Source organism: Elephantulus edwardii, unplaced genomic scaffold (genome assembly GCF_000299155.1).
Source record: "Elephantulus edwardii isolate Elephantulus edwardi_28Jun2011 unplaced genomic scaffold, EleEdw1.0 scaffold00155, whole genome shotgun sequence".
Classification (NCBI taxonomy): Eukaryota; Metazoa; Chordata; class Mammalia; order Macroscelidea; family Macroscelididae; genus Elephantulus; species Elephantulus edwardii.
Window position 1 is genome coordinate 8,004,301 of NW_006399905.1, and position 24,230 is coordinate 8,028,530.

At 43.2% G+C, this 24,230-nt stretch overlaps 1 protein-coding gene across 1 annotated transcript in view; it reads left to right on the forward strand.

The window, feature by feature from the left end:
- The window catches only part of ANKRD29 (ankyrin repeat domain 29), a 61,627-nt gene that overhangs the window by 22,268 nt on the left and 15,129 nt on the right, over nucleotides 1-24,230 (forward strand). The window contains exons 3-6 of the mRNA XM_006895049.1: nucleotides 765-863; nucleotides 13,300-13,398; nucleotides 17,757-17,855; nucleotides 20,951-21,049. Coding sequence (XP_006895111.1) covers nucleotides 765-863; nucleotides 13,300-13,398; nucleotides 17,757-17,855; nucleotides 20,951-21,049 — 396 coding nt within the window. The remainder of the gene's footprint in view (nucleotides 1-764; nucleotides 864-13,299; nucleotides 13,399-17,756; nucleotides 17,856-20,950; nucleotides 21,050-24,230) is intronic.

The following is a 24,230-nucleotide window of genomic DNA, read 5'->3' on the forward strand; positions in this document are numbered from 1 at the left end:
AGCTGTGGTGGCCTAGTGGCAAGAAACTGCATTGCAATCTTGAGGGCACATGGGTCGAGTCCACCAGCTGCTCCGTAGGAGGATGGGCTGTCAACTCCCATGCAGTTAACTGCCTCTGAAACGAGGCCGGAGGGCCAGCTGTGGGTCAGTTCTGACTTGATAGTATACAACAACAACATGACATGATATACCTCAAGTCCTTGAATGTTAAAGCTGGAAGATCTTGGCAGTTGTATTCAGTCCTTCATTTAAAAGATTGAGTAAACAAATCCCAGTAATTTTAAGTAGCTTGCTCCAGCTTACACCATTGGCTGATAGTGCTTCTACGCTTAGACCTCTCATTTTCCCCCGCACTGTTTTGATGATAAAGACTTCTAAACACAGAAAGCTCCTCAACATCATCTGATAGACTTATTTTTGCATTAATAATAGTGTTTTGGCTCAGAAATAATTTTATTCTGATCCATAATATTAGCAGTCCTAGCATCACTGCCTCACAATGCAGTCACTGGTTTCCTTTGACTGCCAATGCCAAGGGGTGAATTTTTAAATTGAAAATTCCAACCTCTACAATTTACCACCTTGCTTTTTCCTCAGCAAGTTTGCATTATATGATTATACATAAGATGCTTTTATTACTGCAGGACATTTGTAACTCAGACGTGTCCAAAGTGAGCTGATGTTTCTGCAGGCTTTTCCAGGCACCTCTATTTCAGGCATAGGGGCGGCACCCCTAACTCTTATCTGTTTCTCCTCCTGCTCAGCATGGCACCACTCTCCTCATGGTCGCCTCCTACGCTGGTCACCTGGACTGCGTGAGGGAACTGGTTCTCCAGGGAGCAGACATCAATCTTCAGAGAGAGGTAGGTCATTTCTTACACTTCTGTAAGAATTACCAGGTTGACCGATGTGGAAGTTTCATGACAGCGAGTAGGCAGGGAAAACCCAGGCGTCATTGCACAGATCCAACTCCTGGGACTTTGTGCGTCAGAGTAGAGCTGGACGCCATGCGTTGCTTTCCAGTGACTGCATCTCTCGAAGTAGATTGCCACGACTCTTCACCCAGAGCTGTCTGTGCGTGGTCTTGAATCTCTGTCCTTTTGATTAGCAGGCGAGCACCTTAACCATATGCATCACCCAGGGACTCCTAGGTGGATAAGTAATTCAAGAGTGACCATGCTTTCCGTTGAGAGCTCTTGACCTAGTGGTAGGAGTTGCGCTGCCAAACCAAAGGCACATGGTTTGAATCCACCAACTGCTCCACAGGGGAAAGATGGGCAGTCTCCTCCCCTGTGATTTATAGTCTCTGGAAAGGATAAGACAAGAGTCAGTTCCCACTGGATGGTACATAACAAGAACTTCATTTCAGTAACAATGTTTTATGTAATGTTAAAGCTTAGTTTCAGGATTCAGTATGCCTAAAATAGGGCCTTGGAACAGGCTAACAGTTGCACTTCAGTTAAATGTATTTTGTCAGGTGCACCTGTAACTTAGTCTTGAGTGACCAAACCTTTAATTATATTCCTTAAATGCTCATAGATTTAGTATCAAGATGAAAGCAGGTCCTGCATCTTCCCTTGGGCTCAGGTGCTATAGTACTGTGATGTTGTTGTGTACCATCAAGTTGACTAACCCGTATCTCACCCTCCAGAGGATTTTCAGAGGCAGTTCATCACACAGGAAGAGCCTGCCCATCTTTCTCCCTCAGAGCAGCTGGTGGACTTGAACCATGTGCCTTAGGGATTGCAGCTCAGCCTTTTGCCATTAGGCCACCAGAGCTCCTGTATGGAACTTGTTAGTACCAGTGAGTCAGTTGTGACTCCCAGTGACCCAGGCGACAGCAGAATAAAGTACTGCCTGGTCCTGGCCCTCCTCATAGTCATTGCTAAGTTTAAGCCCATTGGTCTAGCCGCCATGTGGCCTCTATCTCATTGCAGGTGTTTCTCTTTTTTTGCTGACCCTCTTCTTTGCTAAGGACACTGTCCTTTCCCAAGGACTGGTCTCCCCTGATACCACGTCCAGCAAAGGCTCGCCATCACCGCTTCCCAGGAACGTTCTGGCTGTGCTCCTTCCACAATAGTTCTTCATTCTCTTCGCAGTCCAGGGTCTATTTCATGTTCTTTGGTCATCACGACAATTCAGAGGCATCAACTCTTTTTTGGTCATTTGCTATTTATTACCTACTTTGTATGAATATGTGAGACAATTGAAAATATATGATTTAGGTCTAGCGTACCTCAGTCTTCAAAGTTATGCCTTTGTTTTATAATGCTGTAAAGGAGTTTTTGCTGCATATTTGCCCAGTGCAGAATGTCCTTTGATTTCTGACTTCTGCTTCTGTGGTGTTAATCATACATTCAAGTAAAATGAAATCTTTGACAACTTTAGTCTTTTCTCCATTTATAAAGATAAGTGCTTATTGACCCAGTGGGAAGATTTTATTTTCTTTACATTGAGGTGTATTCATATACAAAGCTGACTCTTCATTGTTGTTGTTGTTGTTATGTGCCGTTGAGTTGCTTGTAACTCATAGCAACCCTATGTACATTAGCTCTGAACCCTGGTTTCTTCTGTCCCAAACTTAGTGTCTCTGACACACCTAGCCTCATTACCCCAGTCACTGAATCAGTCCATTTTTTATCCTGTGCTGTCCCTCCACCCTTCCAAGCATGACGTCCTTCTCCAAGGATTGTTCCCTCCTTGCGACATGCTCAAAGTATGTCAGACAAAGCTTCGGAATCTTTGCCTCCAAAAGAGCAGCCTGACTTTACCCTCTCTAGGATGAACCTGTCTGTTCTCCTGGAAGTCCATGGTATATTCAGTATTTTCTCCAGCACCCAGCTCAAAGGCATTAATTCTCTTTCTATCATCCCTAGTCATTGTCCAGCTTTCTGATACATAGCAAGTAATTGTGAAGACTATGGCCTGGATCAGGCATACCTTAGTGTCCAGACTGACATTGCTTTTTAGTACTTTGGAAAGGATTCTGATAGCAGACTTTTCCAATGCAATTCGTCTTGATTTTCTGGCTGCTGGTACCAAGAGTGTTGCATATGGAACCAAGCAAACTAAAGCTGTTAACCATCTCAATCTCTTCCCCATCTATTATGATGGTGCCAATAGGACTAGTGGTAAGAATCTTTGTTTTCTTGATGTTGAGCTTCAATCCATCTTGAAGGCTATAGTCCTTAACAACAGACTAGGAACATGTGGGTAGATTGTGTCTATGTGCCTGAGAACAAAGCTCCCACTTCTAAGGCCCCCAGTGGGAACAGTTTCCGTTTGTAATGAGATTGCGCTCAACCCCTACCTGAATGCATGGAGCCCCGGCACATACCCATAACCCACTGGGGCAGTATGACTCAGGCCACCCTCCTGCCTCTGACCCTGCTGATCCGCACCTTTGTGTCAGCCTCACATCCTCACATGGCAACAAGAAGGCTACCTTATGCCCTGTGACACCATGATGACCATATACACAAGCGTGCCAGGGAGTAGAATGTGGTGGCCCTGGAATTTGGAGGCTGAAACATAAAGACCCACTACTGAAAAATCTTGAGTGGGCAGCACAGCTCTGGTTAAAAAAAAGAAAAAATCACTTGTGGCTGTGAGGAAATAACTTCACATCCCTTTCTCCGAGTGCCAGAGGGAGAAAGATAGCAGAGTCTCTTACCCAGCACCTGTGAGGGGTCTGGTCTCTGCAGAAGGCGCCTTTAAGGGTTCCCACGAGCACTCCTGGGGAGGGGGTGGGACAGCCTCCCCTCCATCTGTGGACAAGCCTGGTACCTGGGCTCTGGCCTTGCAGTTCAGGTCCTCAGAAGGCCATGGGACCTGCACACACATGTCCGTGTGTTGTCCACCAGAGACAGAAGCCACCTTCGGCTCACATGCTGCCTAGAACACAGCAGGACTGCAGCACAAAGGGTCCAAGGCAGCCTCTGCAGGACTCCTGCAAACTGGGTGCTCTGCTTCTGCTTATGCAGGAGAGACCTCGAAAGGTGTCTCCTCTGCCTTCCATTTGGGTTAGAAAATCTGTCTTGGATCAACAATCAGAATGACCATTAGATACTAGAATAATGAGGCTTAGAATTCTTGCTTACTGGGGACATGTCCCTGAGAAGACATCATGCTTGGTAGAGGGTCAACAAGGAGGATGCTTGACGATTAACCAGTGGGTGCAACAATGGCCGTAAAACCAGCGGCCGACAGCTCAAGGCCTACAGTGTTTCATTGGCTGTGTGGTACAAGGAGTCCCCTGAATCCGAACTGATTCCAGACACCTAACAACAGGCCTTTGTTTCAGGTAATTTTTATGTCAGCAATTAATTTCTCTCTGAGAGAAAATTCTTTGGACTTTTTTAGAACTCTAGTGGAAAATTACTCCGTGGGGTTTTCTCCCCCGCCCTCAGCTTTATTATTCCTTATTTATCATACTTTTGGAATTGTTTTCTAATTAAAACAATATGCTCTAGATCTGCTTGTTCAGAAATTTTTTATCTTGAAAGACAGGCCAGCTCATATAAAAATCCCTTAAGAACTGAGAAGACCTCAGAGAAGAGAAAGAAGTGTCAATTTCCAGCCAATCCATGATTTTTATGGTTTTATATTTATCTGTTTGTTTGGTTCCGAGAGTTCACCTAGTGTTTTTTGGAGGAACCATGGTAAGCATGGTAACCCTTGAGACCTTATCCTCAGTGAACCACAATTTGAAATTAACTGTACAGCTCAGTGGTGATGCTGTTGTAAGACTAAGGTTTGCCTGACCAAAGCCAAGCACTTTCACCTGCCTCATATGCATGCAGAGTCTGAACAGTGAATAAAGGAACCTATAAATCAATTGATGACTTTGATTTGTTTGTTGGAGGCAAGTATTAAACATACTTTGGGCTGCCTGAAGAATGAACAAAGCTGTCCTGAAAGAAGTCCAACCAGAATGTTCCAGGAATCAAAGGTGGGGAAGCCTTATCCCAGGTACCTGGGACATGTTATCAGGAGGGACCAGTTCATGGAGATGAACATCATGTAAAATCAAGGGTCAACAAAAAAGAGGAAGCCGCTCAGTGAGATGGATTGACGTGGTAGCTGAAGAAGCGGACAGTGATTGTGACGATGGCGCAGGACTGGGTGGTGGTTTGTCCTGCTCTACATGGGATCACTGTGAGTTGGGATCACTGTGAGTTGGGCTCACTTAGGGTTCCTAACAACATTTTTACAGGTTGACTGTCTTGACACATCTAGCTTACTAGTGAGATGAACCAGAAAGAAGCTAGTGGCCTTGAGAGAACCAACGGGACTGGCTGGACTATATAGCTATCAGGCATGGGAGCTGCGCTCGCACTTGGCATCAAGCCTTGTTTGACTATGCCCTTCATTCACGTTCCATACAAAAGGCCAGCTCCTGCCGTCTATATATGTTGTTATTGTAGTTGTTGTTGTTGATTGCCATCAAATTGAGCATGACTGTGACCCTATGAACAAAAGACCTGAAGCCTTTCTATAACTAACATCGTTTCTCAAAGTTCATAGAGTTTCCAGAGGCACATTGTTTTAGAAGTGGATGCCACTCATGCTTCCAAATATGGCTGCAATAATATGCATGATTGATAGTGTATGTGTTACCAAGGGAACTCAAACTGCTGTGAATGATTTTCTTTTAAATTAATACATCAAGAAAGCTTAATGAAAAAAAAAGAAAGCTTACTGAAGCATGAATCTATTCTTCTTAATGCCTTGTTGTTGTTATGTGCCATAAAGTCGCTTGCGACTCATAGCGACCCCATGTACAAGAGCCCTAAACACCATTCTATCCTGTGCCAACCTTGCCGTCTCACACACACTCATTCCCACCACTCCACTCACAGAATCGATCCATCTCATTGAGGGTCTTCCTCTCCTGCACCGTCCCTCCACTCTCCCAAACATGATGTCCCTCTCCAAGGACCAGTCCCTCCTTCCAACATGCCCAAAGTATGTCAGACAAAGCTTCAGAATCCTTGACTCCAGGGAACATTCTGGCTTCACCCTCTCCAGGACAAACCTGTTTGTTCTCCTAGCAGTCCATGGTATATTCCAACACTCTTCTCCAACACCACAGCTCAAAGGCATCAATTCTCTTTCTATCATCCTTATTCACTGTCCAACTCTCCAGTGCATAGCACGTAATTGTGAAGATTATAGCCTGGATCAGGCACACCTTAGTCTCCAGCCTGATGTCATTGTTCTTAAGTACTCTTGAGGGGTTCCTCACAGCTGTCTTTCCCAATGCAATTCGTCTCCTGATTTCCTGACTGCTGTTACCAAGAGTGTTGACTGTGGAGCCAAGTAAACTAAAACTGTTAACTATCTCAATCTCTTCACCATCCATACTGATGCTGCCAATTGGCCCAGTGGTGAGAATCTTTGTTTTCTTTATGTTGAGCTTCAATCCATATAGGAGGCTGCAGTCCTTGACCTTCTGCAGCAAGTGCTTCAGGTCCTCCTCAGTTTCAGCGAGCAGGGTTGTGTCATCTGCATAATGCAGGTTGTTGATGACTCCTCCACCAATCTTGATGCCACATTCCTCCTCGTATAGCCCAGCGTCTCAGATGATCTGTTCTGCATACAGATTGAAAAGGTATGGAGACAAATTACCTCCCTGACAGATCCCTTTCTTGATTTTGAACCATCCAGTGTATCCCTGCTCTGTTCTGACGACTGCTTCTTGGTCCAAGTATAGGTTTCGCATAAGCACAATCAAATGTTCTGGGATTCCCATTCTTCTCAGAGTCAGCCATAGCTTGTTGTGATCCACACAGTCAAAAGCCTTTGCATAGTCAATGAAGCACAGATAGACATTCTTCTGGTATTCTCTGATTTCTGCCAAGATCCATCTAACATTTGCTATAATATCCCTAGTACCACAACCTCTTCTAAATCCAGCCTGCACATCTGGAAGTTCTCTGTTGACATATTTGGAATGTTCCTGGAAAAGGGTCTAGATGAATAAATTTGGTTAAAATAGATAACTTGCATCTTAATAGACATTGAATTGTAGAAAACATTAAGGGTTATTTATAGTTATCCTTGAGAATGTCTACAATTTAACTTTTTAATTCTTTTTCCTCATTAATTTATTTTATTGTGATTTTAAGGATAGCTTCTTGCCACTAGGCCACCACAGCTCCCTATCTTTAAGGTATCTATAATTTAATATGATTGTCCTGCAATCCCAAAAGTGTGCAGTTCGAATCCACCAGATGCCCCACGGGAGAAGGATGGACAATCTCTTCCTGTGCCAATCAGATCCAGCTCAACAGCACACAACAACAACAATAAAATAAGTCACTTAAAAAAGAGAATTAGGAAAAGGGAGAGGAAGGAAAATGTGTATAAATGAATGAATGAAAACCAATCTCTTTGTAAACTTTCATTAAAATCCGAAGCTTTCTGGAACCCACTGTCTTCTATTATTTAAAAAAAACAAAAACAAACAAACAAAAAAACAACAACCAAAAAAACAATGAGAGGTGGCTCTGTGACTTCTCTGGGAACCAAAGAAAAAGCCTTTCTGTCTTGCAGGCAGAAGTTTCTGTGAATGGCCGTTTGCCTGTGCTTTCCTGGGCCTGAGGCTGGCTGTGGCGTGATGTGAGACAGTGGGATCTTCTTGGGAAGATGCTTTCATATGCTCTGCCACAGTGTTCTGCTTCGTTGCCCCTGGTATTAATTTCCTAAGGCTGCCGCAACACAATACACAAATTGTGTAGCTAAGAAGCACAAAAGCTTATTGACTCATAGCTTTGGAGATTGACATTAGGTTGTTCTTATGTACTGTCGAGTCAGAACCGACTCATAACTGGCCCTCCAGCTGCTTTTCAGAGGCTGTGAGTTGCACATGAGGAAACTGCCCATCCTTCTCCCACAGAACAGCTGGTGGGCTCAACCATATGCCTTTGGTAGCACTGGTGATTCATTGGGGGAATGCTCATTTTCTGTACAAGAGATATAGGCTCAAGGCCCTGCCAGTGCCTCTCCCTGCAGCCATAACCCCTCTGTCACTGGAGGCTGGTGTGTTGCTGTCATGCTGAACAGTATTAGTGGAGCTTACACTCAGATAGACTAAGAATAAAGGCCTGACAGTCCGGCTTTGAAAGTTATGCACTGAAAACCCTGTGGAACCCAGAGGTTCAGGCAGCAGCGGGGCACGGAGTGACACAGGACCAGGAAGAGTTTTGTCCCCTTGGGCTTCCGGTTGCCTTGAGTTGGGGACTGACCCCATAGCAGCTAACGACAATCTGAATTCAGAGCTCTGCTCTCTCCTGAAGCTCTAGGAGAAGACACTCACTTGTCTGTGCCAACTTCTGACAGCTGCAGGCCTCTCTTTATTTGAGGGGCAACAGAACTGTCTTTCCTCTGTCTCTGTGTCTCTGTCTTTTATAAAGTACAGCAACCACTCAGAATGAATTAGGACCCGTCCTGTTTCTTTATGACCTGATGCTGGCTGATAACCTTCAAAGACCCTATTGCCATGAGTTAGGACTTCAAGATAATTTGAGGAGACATAATGCAATAACACTTCTCAACCCCCCTATACACTCATTCACACAGAGATACACACTCTTATGAACAAACTTTAAAATAACCTTTAATGGAGCTGCTAGTACCTGGGTGAGATCCCATCACCTTCACAGTCCTAGGAAGCCTCTAGAAGAGATTTTTCTCTTTTTGATGCCTGAGAATCTAATGTTGGCTTCTTCCCAGGCTTAAAGAGCAATGAGAAGCCTCTTTCTATGAATAATACAAATTACCCACAAGAGTGTTGTTGATTGCCTTTGAGTTAAGCACAACTCTTAGTGACCCTTTGAACAAAAGGCCTGAAGCCTTTTATAACTATCGACATTTCTCAAAGTTCGTAGAGTTTCCGGGGGCATGATGTTTAGGAAGTGGATTCCACTCCTGCTTCCAACCCACAAGAGTATTATGATGCTTTTGCTCACATTGCATTATACTTTGGTATTACTCTTTGAGTTGTTGTTGAATGCTGTTGAGTCAGATCCGACCTGTAGCTGGCCCTCCAGCAGGTTTTCAGAGGCAGTAAATTGCATGAGAGGAGATTGTCCATCTTTTGCTCATGGAATTGCTGGTGGGTTTGAACCATGTGCCTTTGGGATTGCAACACAACTGCTTATTACTGGACCATCAGAGCTCCCAGATTTTTTAGTAACTTTGTTAAAAATTATCCGATGATCTTCTCTCACTACTCTAAAGGGCCCCTTTGGCAATAGGAAACACATAGACTATTGTGGAGATTGATTTTGGAATTTAGATGCACTGTTATCAGTTGTGCTTAGCCGTACATGTTCATATCCTTGAAGATGGATCATGGAACTGTTGCAGCCTAGAAGACACAAATTTAACTAACAAATTAAAAGTATGTAAGTCAAAAATTAAAAGCAGTAATTTCCAAGTAGAGGTTCTAACAGTGGCAAAAATTAAGTTACAGAGGGAAGGTAGTTCTTAGACAAAGTGCTAGTCAATAAGCCTTTTATTTTATTATAGTATAAAGGTTAGGAACCACAAGATGTAGAGGCTCATCTATGTCATTTATTGTTCTTAAGTCCTGGACCAAATTCCATCTACCACAGGGTTTTACAGCTCGGAAGTCTGCATGCAAGGCAGAGGTGAAGTAAGGAACTGCTTATGAGGTTTTCCGTCAATTCCAACAACTAAGAAATAGAAGAGTTGGTACCTCAGAAGGCTTTTAGGACCAAGTAGTAGGCTCTTGTGTCCAGGAGAAAACGAATATACTTACCAGTAATGTTAATACTCACCCACAGCTCTTCTGGGAGGATCTAAATCGTTGAAGCGTCCTCCTTTTGTTTCCATCTGGGGGCTGGGGCCTGTCAGTCCTGTCAGCCATGAGGACCTGATGTGGGCCAACCTTGGCCAAGTGTCCTTCTGATCCACACTTAAAACAAGTGAGTGGGAGCTTCCTCTCTACTCCCTTGCCTATGTGACACTGCCTACTTAAGTGGCCCAGTCTTCACCCTGAAACCTACAGCATCCCTTTTCAGCAGGAGGTAGCTAAGAGAATACGCTGTCCCCTTTTCCTTATGAATCAGGGTGAAGTCTCTCTCAGGGAGGAGTGATAGGGAATGGCAAAGGACACACTGACAAAGGAGATTAATCAGAACTGGCTTTGACAAGCACTGTGGCACTGGGACAATTAAACCAGACTTTCAAGGGGGGAGGAAAAAAAAGAGGAACGAACTGGGGGGAGGGTAGAGAAAATAGTGCAACAATGAATGAATGGAAATCCAAAATCTCTGTAAATGTTCATTAAAATTAATTAAACTTTTAAAAAAATTATCCGATGAAATGATGCTAAGAATTATGTTTCAAAGTACCATAATCAGTTTAAAGTTTTAATTTGGACTTTTACTTGTTTATATGTGTCTTTTCGAGAATCTATTGTCAGAGGCCTCTACAAAGTGCTTAAAAGCGATAATGTCTATTTAAAGACTAAGACCCACCTGATCCAAACCATGACAATTTCATGTCATGAAAATGACTTTCTATACATCCAAAAGTTAGACAATTAATGAGGATGACAGGATAAAGATGAATGCCTTTGAATGTCTTACTACTTGTCCTGGGCTCAAAGCCGGAAAAGGTGAGTCCACTGAGGCTAGCTGGAAGAAAGAAGAGAGCTTGTTCCAGAAGGAACTCTCTGAGGGATCATGAAAGATAGCTGAGGACAAAGAGTGAACAATCAACCACCTTTTTTCTAATGCAGGGGATTTTTAAAAAAAGAATGCCTTTGCATTGCCTTGTTGGACATGAGTACTGTTGGACATGGACTGCCAAAAAAATATGTCTGCCTTGGAGGAAGTACAACCAGGCTGCTCTTTAGAAGCAAGAATGGTAAAAATTCACCTCACATAATTTAGGTTTGTTGTCAGGAAGGACTGGTCTTTGGAAAAAGACATCATACTTGGTAAGAGAAAGAGAGGAAAACTCTCAACAAGATAGAGATTCACAGTGATTTTAACAATGACCTTGAGCATATCAGAGAGTATGAGGGTAGCACAGAATAGGGCAAGGTTAAGATCTGTTGTTCATACGGGCTCTATGAGTTGTCGTCAACTTGACAGTGCATAACAGTAAGAGCTGAGAAATATTTCTAGCCCATGTTTACCCTGGGCTCACAATTGGAGGAGTTTGTGGTGAATTATTTAGTCTTTCTTGCACTGGCAGCTTTCTGCTCTTGTCTTCCCTGTAGTAATCAATACTGTTGTCTCTCAAACACTATGCCCAGCCATGAATGGCCACTATAATCAGTTACCACAAACTGAGTTAGGACAATAGAAATCTATTCTTTCACAATTCTAAGACACCAGAAGTCTGAAATCAAAGGCTCAGCAGGACCATACTTTCCCTGTGGGTTCCCATGGAGACTTAACTGATTTCTCCATATTATGATAGCTGTTGGCATTCCTCACCCTCTGAACACATCGCTTCATTCTCTGTCTCAGTGGCCACATTTCTTCTCCCTCTTCCATGTGTCAGATCATTCTGTGCAGCTTTCCTACAAGGACACGTCTCACTGGGGTTAGGGCTCACCCATTTAAGCTAGGATAAATTCCTCCTCTTAAAATTCTTAATTACATCATTTGTCATTTACAGTAATATGCACAAAGTCCAAGGATTAGGACATGACTATAGATTTTGGGTGGCTTAGAGGTAAGAAGGTCCACTGCAATCTTGAAGGCACCCAATTCAAATCATCTCCATGGAAGAAGGATGGGTAATTTCCTCTCATACAATTAACTGTCTCAGAAAATCCACCAGAGAGTCAGCTATGGGTTTGTTCTGATTTAATAGCACACAACAACTACAACAGCTTTGGAAAGAGGTCACTCTGGTGGCTTAGCAGTAAGGAGCTGTCTTACCATCCCAAAGGTAGATGGTTCAAATCTTCCAGCTGTTCCATAAGAGAAAGATGAGCAGTCTCCTCCCATGCAGTTTACTGCCTCTGAAAGCCCACTGAGGGTTGAATCCGTTCTGACTTCATGTTACACAACAACCTTGGAAAGGAGCATCCTGCTGGGAAAGGTGGAAGGTCAAAGAAAGAGAGAAAGATCCTCAACAAGACGGACTGATACAGTGACAGTAACAGTCAGCTTGAGCGTGGTAGATATCGTGAGGAGGACACAGGAGAGGGCCAGGTTCAGACCTGTTGTCCATAGGGTCTCAGTGAGTCTCAGTTGACTGTAATGGTACCTAACAACAACAGCGTTTAGTCTGTTACACCTAGAGTAACGTTTTCCTTTTATCACCTCTCTGATCCGAAGAGGAGGAATTGTTGTTAAGTACCATTGAGTCAGAACCAACCCACAGCTGACCCTCTTCCAGGTTTTTAGAGGCAATACATTTCATGGAGAAGATTGTCAGTCTCTCTCCCATGACGCAGCTGGTGGCGTCGACCCGTGTGCCTGAGGGTTGTCAGTGCAACTTCTTAGCACTAGGCCACCAGAGCTCCCGCCAAAGATTAAGAGTTGTCGTTGGGCGCCTTCATGTTGGAACCAACTCAGAGGTGACCTTCCAGTGGGTTTTCAGAGGCAGTAAATCATATGGGAGGAGATTGCCCATCCTTCTCCCTTGGAACAGCTGGTAGATTTGATCTGCATGCTTTTGGGATGGTGGTGCAGCTTCTTACCACTGGGCCACCAGAGCTCTAAAAAAGTAGTTATTGTCGTCAGATACTGTTGAGTTGAGTAGGACTCATAGCGACCCTATGAACAACAGATCTGAACCCTGCCCTATCCTCTGCCATCCTCACGATCTCTGACACACCTAAACCCGTTACTGTAGTCATTGTAGAGTCCAGCACAGATATAGCCCCTTCCTAGGCTAAAACGCAATCACCCCAACACAACACCACATCTCAGCATAACACCCAACACAACATTCCAACACAGCTCCCCATCACAGCACCCCAAAACACTACCCTATCACAACTACTCAATCAACACTCCAAAACAGCACCCCACGTAACACCACACCCCATCACAACACCCACCAGCTGCTCTTCTGGTGAAAGATAGGCAGTGTCCTGTGCAGTTTAATGCCTCTGAAAACCCACTGGAGGGTCAGCTATGGTTTGGTTATGACTTGCCAATAATCAATAACAACAATAATAACAGGCTCAAAAGATTATATGCAAAAAAAATATAAGCAAGGCTACTTGCTTCATTTTGTTTGAAAATTCAGAAATCAAATGTAATGTAACCAAATGCCTTTTAAAACCTGTGTTTCTCCCAGTCAGGTACAACTGCCCTGTTCTTTGCTGCCCAGCAAGGCCACAATGACATCGTGCGATTTCTCTTTGAATTCGGAGCATCCACTGAATTTAGGACCAAAGTAAGAGAACCTTCTTGATTGATCTTAAAGAATTTCAGCTATCATGAGTATTTGTTTCTCTTCATATTTAACAGTAATTTTTTCTTCTCTTTTTGGAGGATTTTTATACCTACAAAAGTGGATTTTATAAGATTACTTGCTTAGGGGTTAATTATTTTCTCTCTGGGCTCACAATTGGGAAAATTCCTGGGGAATTACTTCAATTCTTGTGCACTAGTGTCTTTCTCCTCCCGGGGGAGGGGGGGTGCGGAGGAACACTACGTTTTTGTAACCAGGAGAGACCTAGTAGCAGGGATCTTTGTGACTGTCCTTTGTCCCATGTGCTGTTATGATGGGAATGGTGAAAAGTATTAAGGTAATTCTCATAGATGTGGTAGTTAGCTAATAAGGAAGATTGTCCGTCATGTGGTTTAATATTTTCTGACTAAATGATACAAAACAGTTAAATTTGTACAGTTGAACAAGAAATTATGGTTCTTCCTTTAAAGAAATTTGGGGTTTGTTTTGGTTTTTTCCTCAGTTTTGTCATTTGGGTCAGAAATCTAATACTACAGAAAGATCAATTTTTGTTGTGTTCTATGTGATTTCATGTGATGGTGAATTTATAGTAAGTTAACTTGAACTGATGTTAAGATTTTTGTAATTGTCAACTTTATGGCTTATCTAATCCTACTTTAAAAATTCCTGAAAAATCTTACCCAGTTGGAAATTTTTGGGTTTTCTTAATTCATCAGCATGTGATAGTTTGATATCAAGAGAGTTTGAATATTTTGGGGGTTTTTTTCCTATTAAAATGTTAGCTATTAAGTAGATTTGAATTTTAGAAAGGTTCCTGTCTTTTCTGAAGCCTGCTGTTGGGCAGTGTGTATTTCTCCAGACATACTCATTATAATATACCTACCCACTGCCTTCAAAGTACATCCTTACTCAAACAGCCATATAGAACAGAGTAGAAACTCCCCCCCCCCCACATTTTCTGAGGTTGTAAAGCTTTACTAATGCAGAGTACAGCATCTTTCTCTGGAGTACCTGGTGTATTAAAACCCAACCACTAAGGCTCCTTATACCATTTGGAGCAGATATAAAATATATACACATATATATCCTTCATATTATTATATGTTGTTTTTGTTGTTATGTGCTGTCAAGTTATGTCAACTCATAGTGACCCTATGCACAAAATACTTGAACCCTGTTCTATAACTAGTCATTTCTCTAAATCCATAGTTTCCAGAGGCATGTTGTTTAGGAAGTGGATGCCATCCCTGCTTCAAGCCTGTCTTAATCTGGGGACTCCACCAGACACTCTCCACCGTGGGTAACCATTATGGTGTTTGACACACCAGTAGCACAGCATTCAGCATCAGAGCAACCCCTAATTACCTCAGTATTGCAAATTGAGAGACCAATGCTGTATCACTTTGAAAAATGTTCTCCCAAACACAGTTAATACCATCTGACTTTAAAATACAAAGGCCAAAAAAAAAATAAAATAAAATACAAAGGCCCACCCATCAGGTCCTGATTGACTCTGAACAAGAAGCTTCCAGCACACAAATTCAGTCAGCGCGCGCACGCATACACACGCGATTATGAATGAAATAAAAAACAACTAAACAGTCTACACCCGACCATCAACCAAAACAAGAAAACCCACCTTCCAGAACATGAGCCTCCAAACTGGAGATGTGTGTGTGTGTGTAATCATTTAGTTTTCATTCCAAAAGTAATAAAACTCAAAGTAGAAAATAAAGTTGTAAGATCTCAGGGCCTATCAACTCTGTGAACTAAGTAAAAATGATCAGTGTGACCATATTGCTGCTTCGATCTTCTTGGTTACCAAGTTACTGCTGGCTTAAAACCTTTGTGCCTCAGCCAATTTACACTGTCCCAGAAATCCATGTAACAAGGGCCAGGATGGGAAAGTCCACATGTTTCCATTAGGTCAGCTTCAGATGTCTAAGAGCTTTCCATGGAAAAGGGGAGACTGAATATTAATAAGATCCTGTCAGTTGTTCTCATTTATTATTAAATATATCTCTCCCAAAACTGGGTTTATAAAATTAAAAAGTATCAGCGTGGCAGATTATCATGTTATCTACTCTGTGACCTCATTAGGCAGCGAGCTGGAAAATGAAAGAAGGAAACTTGGAAACAGTGGTATCTGTTTGGGACTGCTAAGCTGTTTTTTTGTTTTGTGTTTTTGTTTTTGTTTTGTTGTTTTTAAGCAGTTTCTTGATGCCCAACTCCTCCTCCCACCAGTCTGGCTTCTAGTCTCTCACCCCTCCATCCCCACCCTTCATGGCCCAGCTTCCCCACCACCAGGCTCAGCCCCAAGTGATGCCTCACCTAGCCACTGACATCTCCCCGGATTTCACCCACTGAGAACACAAGAGCTTCTCCCAGCAAGGCCAACTCATCACTTGCATGTAGTCACCACTCATGACTGGTCAAATAGCTTATGACTGAACCAATTGGCAGCATCAGGATGGATGGTGAAGATATTGAGATTGTTCACAGCTTTAGTTTGCTTGGCTCCATAGTCAGCACTGTCGGCACCAGTAGCCAGGAAATTTAAGGGCGTATTGCCACAGGAACGTCTGCTGTTAGGGACCTCTCCAAAGTACTGAAGAGCAGTGGTGTCTCTCTGGAGACTAAGGTGCATCTGATACAGGCCATGGTCTTTGCTATCACTTGTTATGCATCAGAGAGTTGGACAGTGACTAAGGAGGCTAGAAGGAGAATTGATGCCTTTGAGCTGTGGTGCTGGAGAAGAGTATTGAGGGTACCATGGACTACTAGGAAAACAAACAGATTCATCCTGGAAAGGGTTAAACTGGACGGCTCCCTGGAGGCAAGGATTCTGAGGCTCTGTCTAACATACTTTGGTCATGTTGTAAGGAGGGACAGGTCCTAGGAGAGGGACACCATGCTTGAGAGAGTGGAGGGACAGCGCAGGAGGGGAAGACCCTCTGTGAGGTGGATTGATTCAGTGACAGGGGTAATCGGGATGGGTATATCGGAGACAGTGCGATTGGCAGAGGACAGAGCAGAGTTTAGGGCTGTTGTATATATGGTCGCTATGAGTAGCAAGCGACTCGACGGCACATAACAACAACAACAACAGCACACTGACTGAATCAGACTTGATTAGAAAGTACACTCTTTTATATTGTGAAATGACATAAAACATGTTTTAAGCTGTATCTGAGGACCAGATTATGTTTTCTTTTAGTGTTTATAATTAGCTCAGAAGTCCACATAATAATTCACAGAACCAAACCAGGATCTCAGTCATCCTAAATGGGAAAAGATACTTCCTTTAGCTGTACCTGAGGAAAGCCATTAAGGGTTTTAGTTGACCACAAACTCAATGACTCAGAGTGTGGTGGTTGATATAAAAGCTAATTCTGACTGAGACCACATTAAAGGAGCGAGGATGGAACAAAGTAAAGTCGCATCCACATCAGACCACATCTCTTTTAAAGGCTGTGTTTAGTAACTAAACTTTGATTCCAGGCCCACACTTTGAAAGAGGCCTAGACAAACTGGCACACGTTCAAAGGCAGATGCTGAGTAGGATGGTGAGAGGCTAATGGAATGTGCTGTATTTACCCATGCTTTTAATAGATGCAGACCTTACCCTTGGGAGCCATAGTCCAGAGGGTTTCCCCACAGAAGCACCATCATCTAAGTGGCCTTACAGCTGAGCAGAACCACAGGGAAAAGCCCGTGTTTGTCAAGAGGGTTCTGACCAGAAACCACAGGAGGCTGTTCTATTCATTCCAAGATGGAACATTATAATTGGTTCTGACTTCCTATTCTTTGATTCCCTTTGTTGTTGTTGTTATATGTCATCCAATCAACTTCAACTCATGGCAACCCTCTGAACCATGGATCTAAATCCTTCTCTGTCTTGTGCCATCCTCGCCATCTCTAATATCCTGGGCCTGTTGTTACAGTGTCAATCCATCCTCTCCTCCATTGACCCTCTAAGACCTTTCTAGGCATGATGTCCTTCTGACAAGAACCGGCCCATCCTTTTACTGAGAAGCAAATGGGTGTTTTCTGCATTCAGCATCGGAAATTTTTTCATCAATTATTATAACATAGTCAGATAATTGTACTCTATCTCTTAAGTTATCCAAGTGCACACCTTAATAATGTTCTTAAGCTGAAATAAGTTATGTTTTTAAAATTAACTGTGCCGTGATTACAAAGTAGACAATATGAGAGAAGAATGTGCCTATTTTTAACAACAAGGAAATTGTCTTCTAAAGTCTTTGCTGCGTGAAGAGACTCTGCTTGGTTCCCGTGGCTCCCATTTGCTAATGTGTATTTTCATTCCGTGTTGACAGGAGGGAGGCACCGCTCTGCTGGCCGCCAGTCAGTACGGACACATGCAGGTGGTGGAGACGTTGCTGAAGCATGGAGCCAACATCCACGACCAGCTTTATGTGAGTGTCTCAGGGGCTCCTGGGTGGATGTTGTCTACTTTTCTCATCACAAATATCAGCAGTCTGAACTCTGATGCCGGAAGTGCTAGCTTCAGAAACAATATCATGATTAGTAAGACTTGAGGCTGAGACATCAAGAACAAAGAGAAAGTTGACCAGATGTGCCTTTTAGGTACAAAAACTAGAGAATCTTATTCACCAATCTCCAGCCTGCCTTTTAAAATGTATTATACAAAGGAGCCCTGGTAGTACAGTGGTTAAAACCTTCTGCTCTTAACTAAAATGTGTTGTGCAAATTAGATTTTTCATGTACTTCTTTGTGCAAAGGGACCCAGCTGCTGCCATGGTTAAAGTGCCCTGCTGCAAACTGAAAGGTCAGTGTATCTGACCTCCCCAGTGACCCATGGGAGCAAGATGTGGCAGTCAGCTTGCATTAAGCTTAGTGCCTTCGGAACCCTATGGAGTGCCTTTGCTGCATCCTGTTGAGCATCAGAATCAACTCCAGGGCACCGAGTTGGATTTTTAGTTTGGATACCATTATAATCTTCAAAACCCATAAGGTGCATACATGTTCATGAATGTCATATGTGCAGCCCAGCATGTGGACTTCCTGAAAACCAAAAGCAATTGTTCTCTTACATTTTGTGAGGAAGGACACAAAGAAGAGAAAGCAAGTATTGGGAAGAAAAGCGAGTTTGGCCAAGGAGGACTTGTGAAACCTTGCACACCCCGGGCCTTTGACAAGCATCCACCTCCAGGTCAGGCCTGCTTCCAGATAATTGGCAGTTTGCACTTGACCGAAGGGCTCTTTTAATTTGTTTGCCACTGTAATTATGTGGGGTTTATGGCCGATGATGTTCCTGTTTTGGAGGAGTAAAAAACTTGGGGCAGATGATGGAACTTGACAGCATTACGAAGAGTGGAATAATGTCTCCTTGCAGTTATCTGTGAGCCATGTGTTAGACGTGGTCCTTACTTCACTGTGTTTTATAGACAAATAATGAGATATGGAGGCGTGAACCTTTCCATAAACAATTTCTGCAGACTTTACCTGGTTAACAGTTCATGCCAACGCGTGGACTTCTTTGAAGTACCAGACAGCTAGCGAGCCTGTGTGCTTCAAAATCTGTCATACTCTTTGTTTACGCTTGTAGCTATTATTACTGAATGATTTAATTATTTGATAATACTCTGAAGGAGTGATTCTCAAATCTAGCTTTCATTTAGAGCCACCAGGATAACTTTAAAAATGTGTTAATTCTCAGGCCTGTTCAGACCTAGGGTCTCTGAGGTTTGAACTTGAAACACAAGTGATTCTGATATGTGGCCGGACCTAAGAATATCAAGTCAAAGGTTGGATATTCTTTAGCGATTTGATAAGTGTATTTGAGCGTAAGTGTAGACTAATAAGAAAAGTCAGAGTCTTTAGAAAAGGCAAATGAAGAGTGAATTCCATGCTATTACCATTAATAGACTTCAATACAATTGACTGTGGGTGTAGAATTTATACTTGTTAGATAATATTCTTACATAAGCCTGGTACTTTATCCTCGAAAGGGAGTGTTGTGGGAAATCCCATCGTTAGAGTAAATTCCTCTCTATTATAAGGTGAGGGAGCTCTTGTGGCCTAGTGACAAGAAGGTTTGCTGCAGTCTCAAGGGCATGCAGTTCGAGGCCACCATCTGCTTTATGGAAGAAAGATGGACAGTTTCCTCCCATGCAATTAACTGCCTCTCAAAACCCGCCATAGGGTCAGCTATGCATCAGTTCTGACTTCATGGTACACAACACACCATTATAAGGTGACTCAAGAATTTCCAAATACCATAGCTTCCATTGTTCATTGAGGCCTTTTCTCATATCCAAATAGCCCAAATGTTTCCATTAAAAACAATTGGAATAAAGGAGAAGTGGTCCTGGAAACTTCTAGGAACTGAAACTTGCTGTGCACAGAGCAAAGTCTAATGCATGGATAAGCCATTTCAAGACATTCCTGAGAATTATCAGTGGCTGAGGGCATAAAAGACCTTCTGCACCTAAGGAACTGCTGACATTTGGATCCATATATCACGCATCTGCTTACAAATCCATACAAGCTGATTCACTCTTTAATGATTCCCTTGAGGGTAGTCCGGCCCCTGACTGCCACCTACTGGAAAATCCGCATACCTCCATAGGACAGGCTTGGTTGGTCTTGCTGGGAAGGATGCCTTGTGGTTTATCTTGCCATTAACGTTCTGATGGGAAGTATGGTCATTACTGGGCTAACTAGTTGGTTTCCACTAGGGTGTGCTTGTGTTTTACAATGACATAAAAGTAATGAGGCCCACCATGTGTGTCCTCTGTGGGAAGGGACATCTGGGAGATCTGCTGTCAACCATCTAGAGAATTGGCTGGACTTAACCTCTGACACTTGGCAAACAGAAATGTCCAGAAGAGACAAACACCTCAGCTAAAAAGGAAACCAAAGAAGACTGGAACCGGACTCTTCACTGAGGTTGCTTGTTTGTGTCAGTAGGATTGGCAGGGTTAAACTTCATGGAGATTCTTACTAGAACTGGTTTGCTGAAAGCATTTTGTTTCAGTGTTGGAGAAGCAACATGTTGTTGAGGGAATTTGGGTAAGGAAGCCAAGAAAGATAAAGCATAGGAAAGGTCTAATTAAAAGGACGCTTTCCCTTTCTTTTCACAAAAGCAGTGCATTTGGGAAATCTTGGGTGTTTTTACTACTACTGAGCTTTTAATCAATCATCATCACCATCATCTCATTGCCACTAAATCAGTCCTGGCTCGTAGCTGACCCTACACCGGTTTTCTAAGACTGTTAATCACATAAGAGGAAACTGCCCATTCTTCTTCCATTGGAGCAGCTGATGGATTCGAACCACCTGAGAAGTACAGCCTTTGGGTTAGCACCCTAAGTCTATGGACTGTGCCATCAGAGCTCCTTCCTTAGTTGATAAAAGGATGGAAATCTGAGGAATTAGGAATGAGAAAGTGTGAGAAATGTGTGTGTTGTGTATACATGTAATCAAATTTCTTTTCAAATAAGCATAAACTAGTCTTTTTTTCCCCAACGACTTTTCTCTCCCTCAGGATGGAGCCACCGCACTCTTCCTAGCTGCCCAAGGTGGTTACTTGGATGTCATTCGATTGCTGTTGTCTTCAGGAGCAAAAGTCAACCAGCCAAGGCAGGTAATGGCAGTGCCTGCACCTGGCAGAACGCACGCGCGGGGATGCAGGGGGACCCACAGTCCCAGCCTGCGTGCACCTGTGCTAACCAGTTAGCTGCCCTTGTGCTTCTGTCGTGAAAAGTTAAACTTGTATTAGGGTTAGCCCTGCTCTTTCCTTTAGGCTCACCCAGAAGCCTGTGAAACCTACTGACCAGTCAGTCTTTACAACTCAGGTATTTGGTGTCAGAGGTCCAGGACACACACTGCCACCTCCTGGTCAGTTGGAGTATGACTTCGCTGAAGTAATGGGAGAAAGCTAGCCTGGGACATAGCAGCCAATTGCGTAGTCTTGACCCTGTCTAGTCCACTTTGTGGGATTGCCACCTCGTCTCTTACCTGCCCCCTCTCCACCAAGTCAGAGCACCCTTTGTCGCTGAAATCATTAATTGCTTTTGTACAGTTATAACATTGCTGAGCCTTCATTTACCAATATCAAGATAATATCTGGCAAACTGATGTTTAAAGGAGCAGAGCTGTAAGATAATACAGGCAGCACTTTATAAAGGGTAAAGAGCCATCTCAATGTGAGGCATTGTAATTATTAGGACCAGTACCAGTTATCTTAGAGTTGATGCTAACTCAGTGACCATGAACGACACCCAGGCCTGTTTACACACACTGATTGTTGTTGCATTGGAGCCAACTCACAGCTGAAGTCCCATTGGTTGCTGAGTCCATAAAACATGTGGCAGAAGCGTGCCCATTTTTCACCACAGAACTGCTGGTGAACTTGAACCGCCAGAGAGGCATAGCTTTTGAGTTATCCACGCAACTCCCTACAAACTCTGCCAGAACTTCCTAGTATTAAATATAGGACTATAAGTGGGTGCCTCTATGTTCACACAGTGAGTAGCTAGTAGATTATCAGCTACAGCTCGTATAGCAGCTCTTTGAACAACAGATTGAAATCTTGGGCTGCAGGCACCATAATACCCCTCTGAGCTCATGGCCATTAGCGTCTCTGGTCTTTAAAAACCTAAAGGCATACGGAAACTAAAGAGCCTTTGGATGTAATAGATTTGAGATCAAGAATCCTCAGTTCCAGATCCTGCTCTGCCAATACCTAGCTGTGTGGTTTGAGTGCTTAAGAAGCTCTGGGGGCATAGTTTAGGCAATGCTCACCGAAGACCATGGCTCTCTGAAGGTTCAAGTCCACCAGCCGCTCTGCGAAAGAAAGGAGGGCTGTCTCCTTCCTTTCCATTTATGGATTGGAAATCAAGGGGCGGCTGAGCTTTGAGTCATTTCCAAATTAACAGCAATGAGTTGAGTTACTGTTTAATGTGAAGGTCTCTATTGAAAGAGCCTCAGTGAACTTAGAAAAAGGAGGTGAGGAAAGAGTGGATAAAGAATGAACACAGCATTAGAACATATGAGAGGGGAGGCAGTTTTTGAGGGAACTTGTTGTCGTCCCAGATATGTAATAAAGTGCTTATATTATTGTTATATGCCATCGAGTTGCCTGTGACTCATAGCGACCTTATGTACAACAGCCCTAAATGCTGCTCTATCCTGTGCCAGTCTCACTGTCTCTGACACACCTACTCCCATTACCCCAGTCACTGAATCAATCCATCTCATAGATGGTCTTCCTCTCCTGCGCTGTCCCTCCATCCTCCCAAGCATGATGTCTCTCTCTAAGGACTGATCCCTTCCTTGCAACATGTCCAAAGTGAGTCAGATGAAGCTTCAGAATCCTTGCTTCCAAGGACCAGCCTGGTCTCACCCTCTCTAGGATGAACCTGTTCGTTCTTTTAGCAGTCCATGGTGTATTCAACACTATTCTCCAAATCAGAGCCAAAGGCATCAATTCTCGTTCTATCATCCCTAGTCGTTGTCCAGCTCTCTGATACATAGCAAGTGTAAAAAAATAAAAAATAAAAATAACATATGAGAGGAAGAACTGTCCAAAAGGAAAATATGATTATGCATTGTATGTATGAGAACAGTCTAAAACAAGGGGTGCATTGTGGGGTTGGCTGAGAGGAAGGGAGGAGAAAATTTGCAATAATTAATAAATAAAAGAAAAAGATGGATGGTGAAGAGATTGAGATTGTTCACAGCTTTAGTTTGCTTGGCTCCACAGTCAACACTCTCGGCACCTGTAACCAGGAAATTAAAAGACGTATTGCCATGGGAAAGTCTGCTGTTCAAAGTACTGAAAAGCAACAGTGTCTCTCTGGAGACTAAGGTGCGTCTGATACAGGCCATGGTCTTTGCTATCACTTGTTATGCATCAGAGAGTTGGACAGTGACTAAGGAGGCTAGAAGGAGAATTGATGCCTTTGAGCTGTGGTGCTGGAGAAGAGTATTGAGGGTACCATGGACTGCTAGGAAAACAAACAGATTCATCCTGGAAAGGGTTAAACTGGGCGGCTCCCTGGAGGCAAGGATTCTGAGGCTCTGTCTAACATATTTGGTCATGTTGTAAGGAGGGACAGGTCCTTGGAGAGGGACATCATGGTTGGTAGGGTGGAGGGACAGCACAGGAGGAGAAGGCCCTCTATGAGGTAGATTGATTCAGTGACTGGGGTAATCTGGATGGGCGTATCGGAGACAGTGTGATTGGCACAGGACAGAGCAGAGTTTAGGGCTGTTGTACATAGGGTCGCTATGAGTCGCGAACAACTCGACGGCACATAACAACAACAACAACAAACAAAAGAAAAAAGGGAAAAATTAAAAGAATATCCTAAATTTTAAAAAAAATAGGCAATGAGAAAGATTTTTTAGAGTATCAAGTCTCTATTGGTGCATCCTTCCTTTCAAAATTAATCTGGCCCTTTAGAGATCTGGTTGTAGAATATTTTGTATTTTTCATACTCCTAAGTGTGCTGAGTTTTTGAAAAGCAAGTTAATAGAAAAGATTCCATTTCACATGTCGCATGAATTGCGTCCACTCAATTCTAAAGTGAATCGGGATGGTGTTGAAAGCAAGAAGTTAAAGTGTAAACCATCCTTGCAGTGGTAGCCACAACACACCAAGGCATTTGTCATTCAAGAGTGAGAATCCTCTGGTCAAAGGGAATGGCCCCGTCCACATGACCCTCCCTCAAGGAGCAAGAAGTACATCCTTCCAAGGGTTTTATACAGTACCACTGTTTTCAATCAGAGGAGTCCAATTCTGAAAATACTACCATCCATCA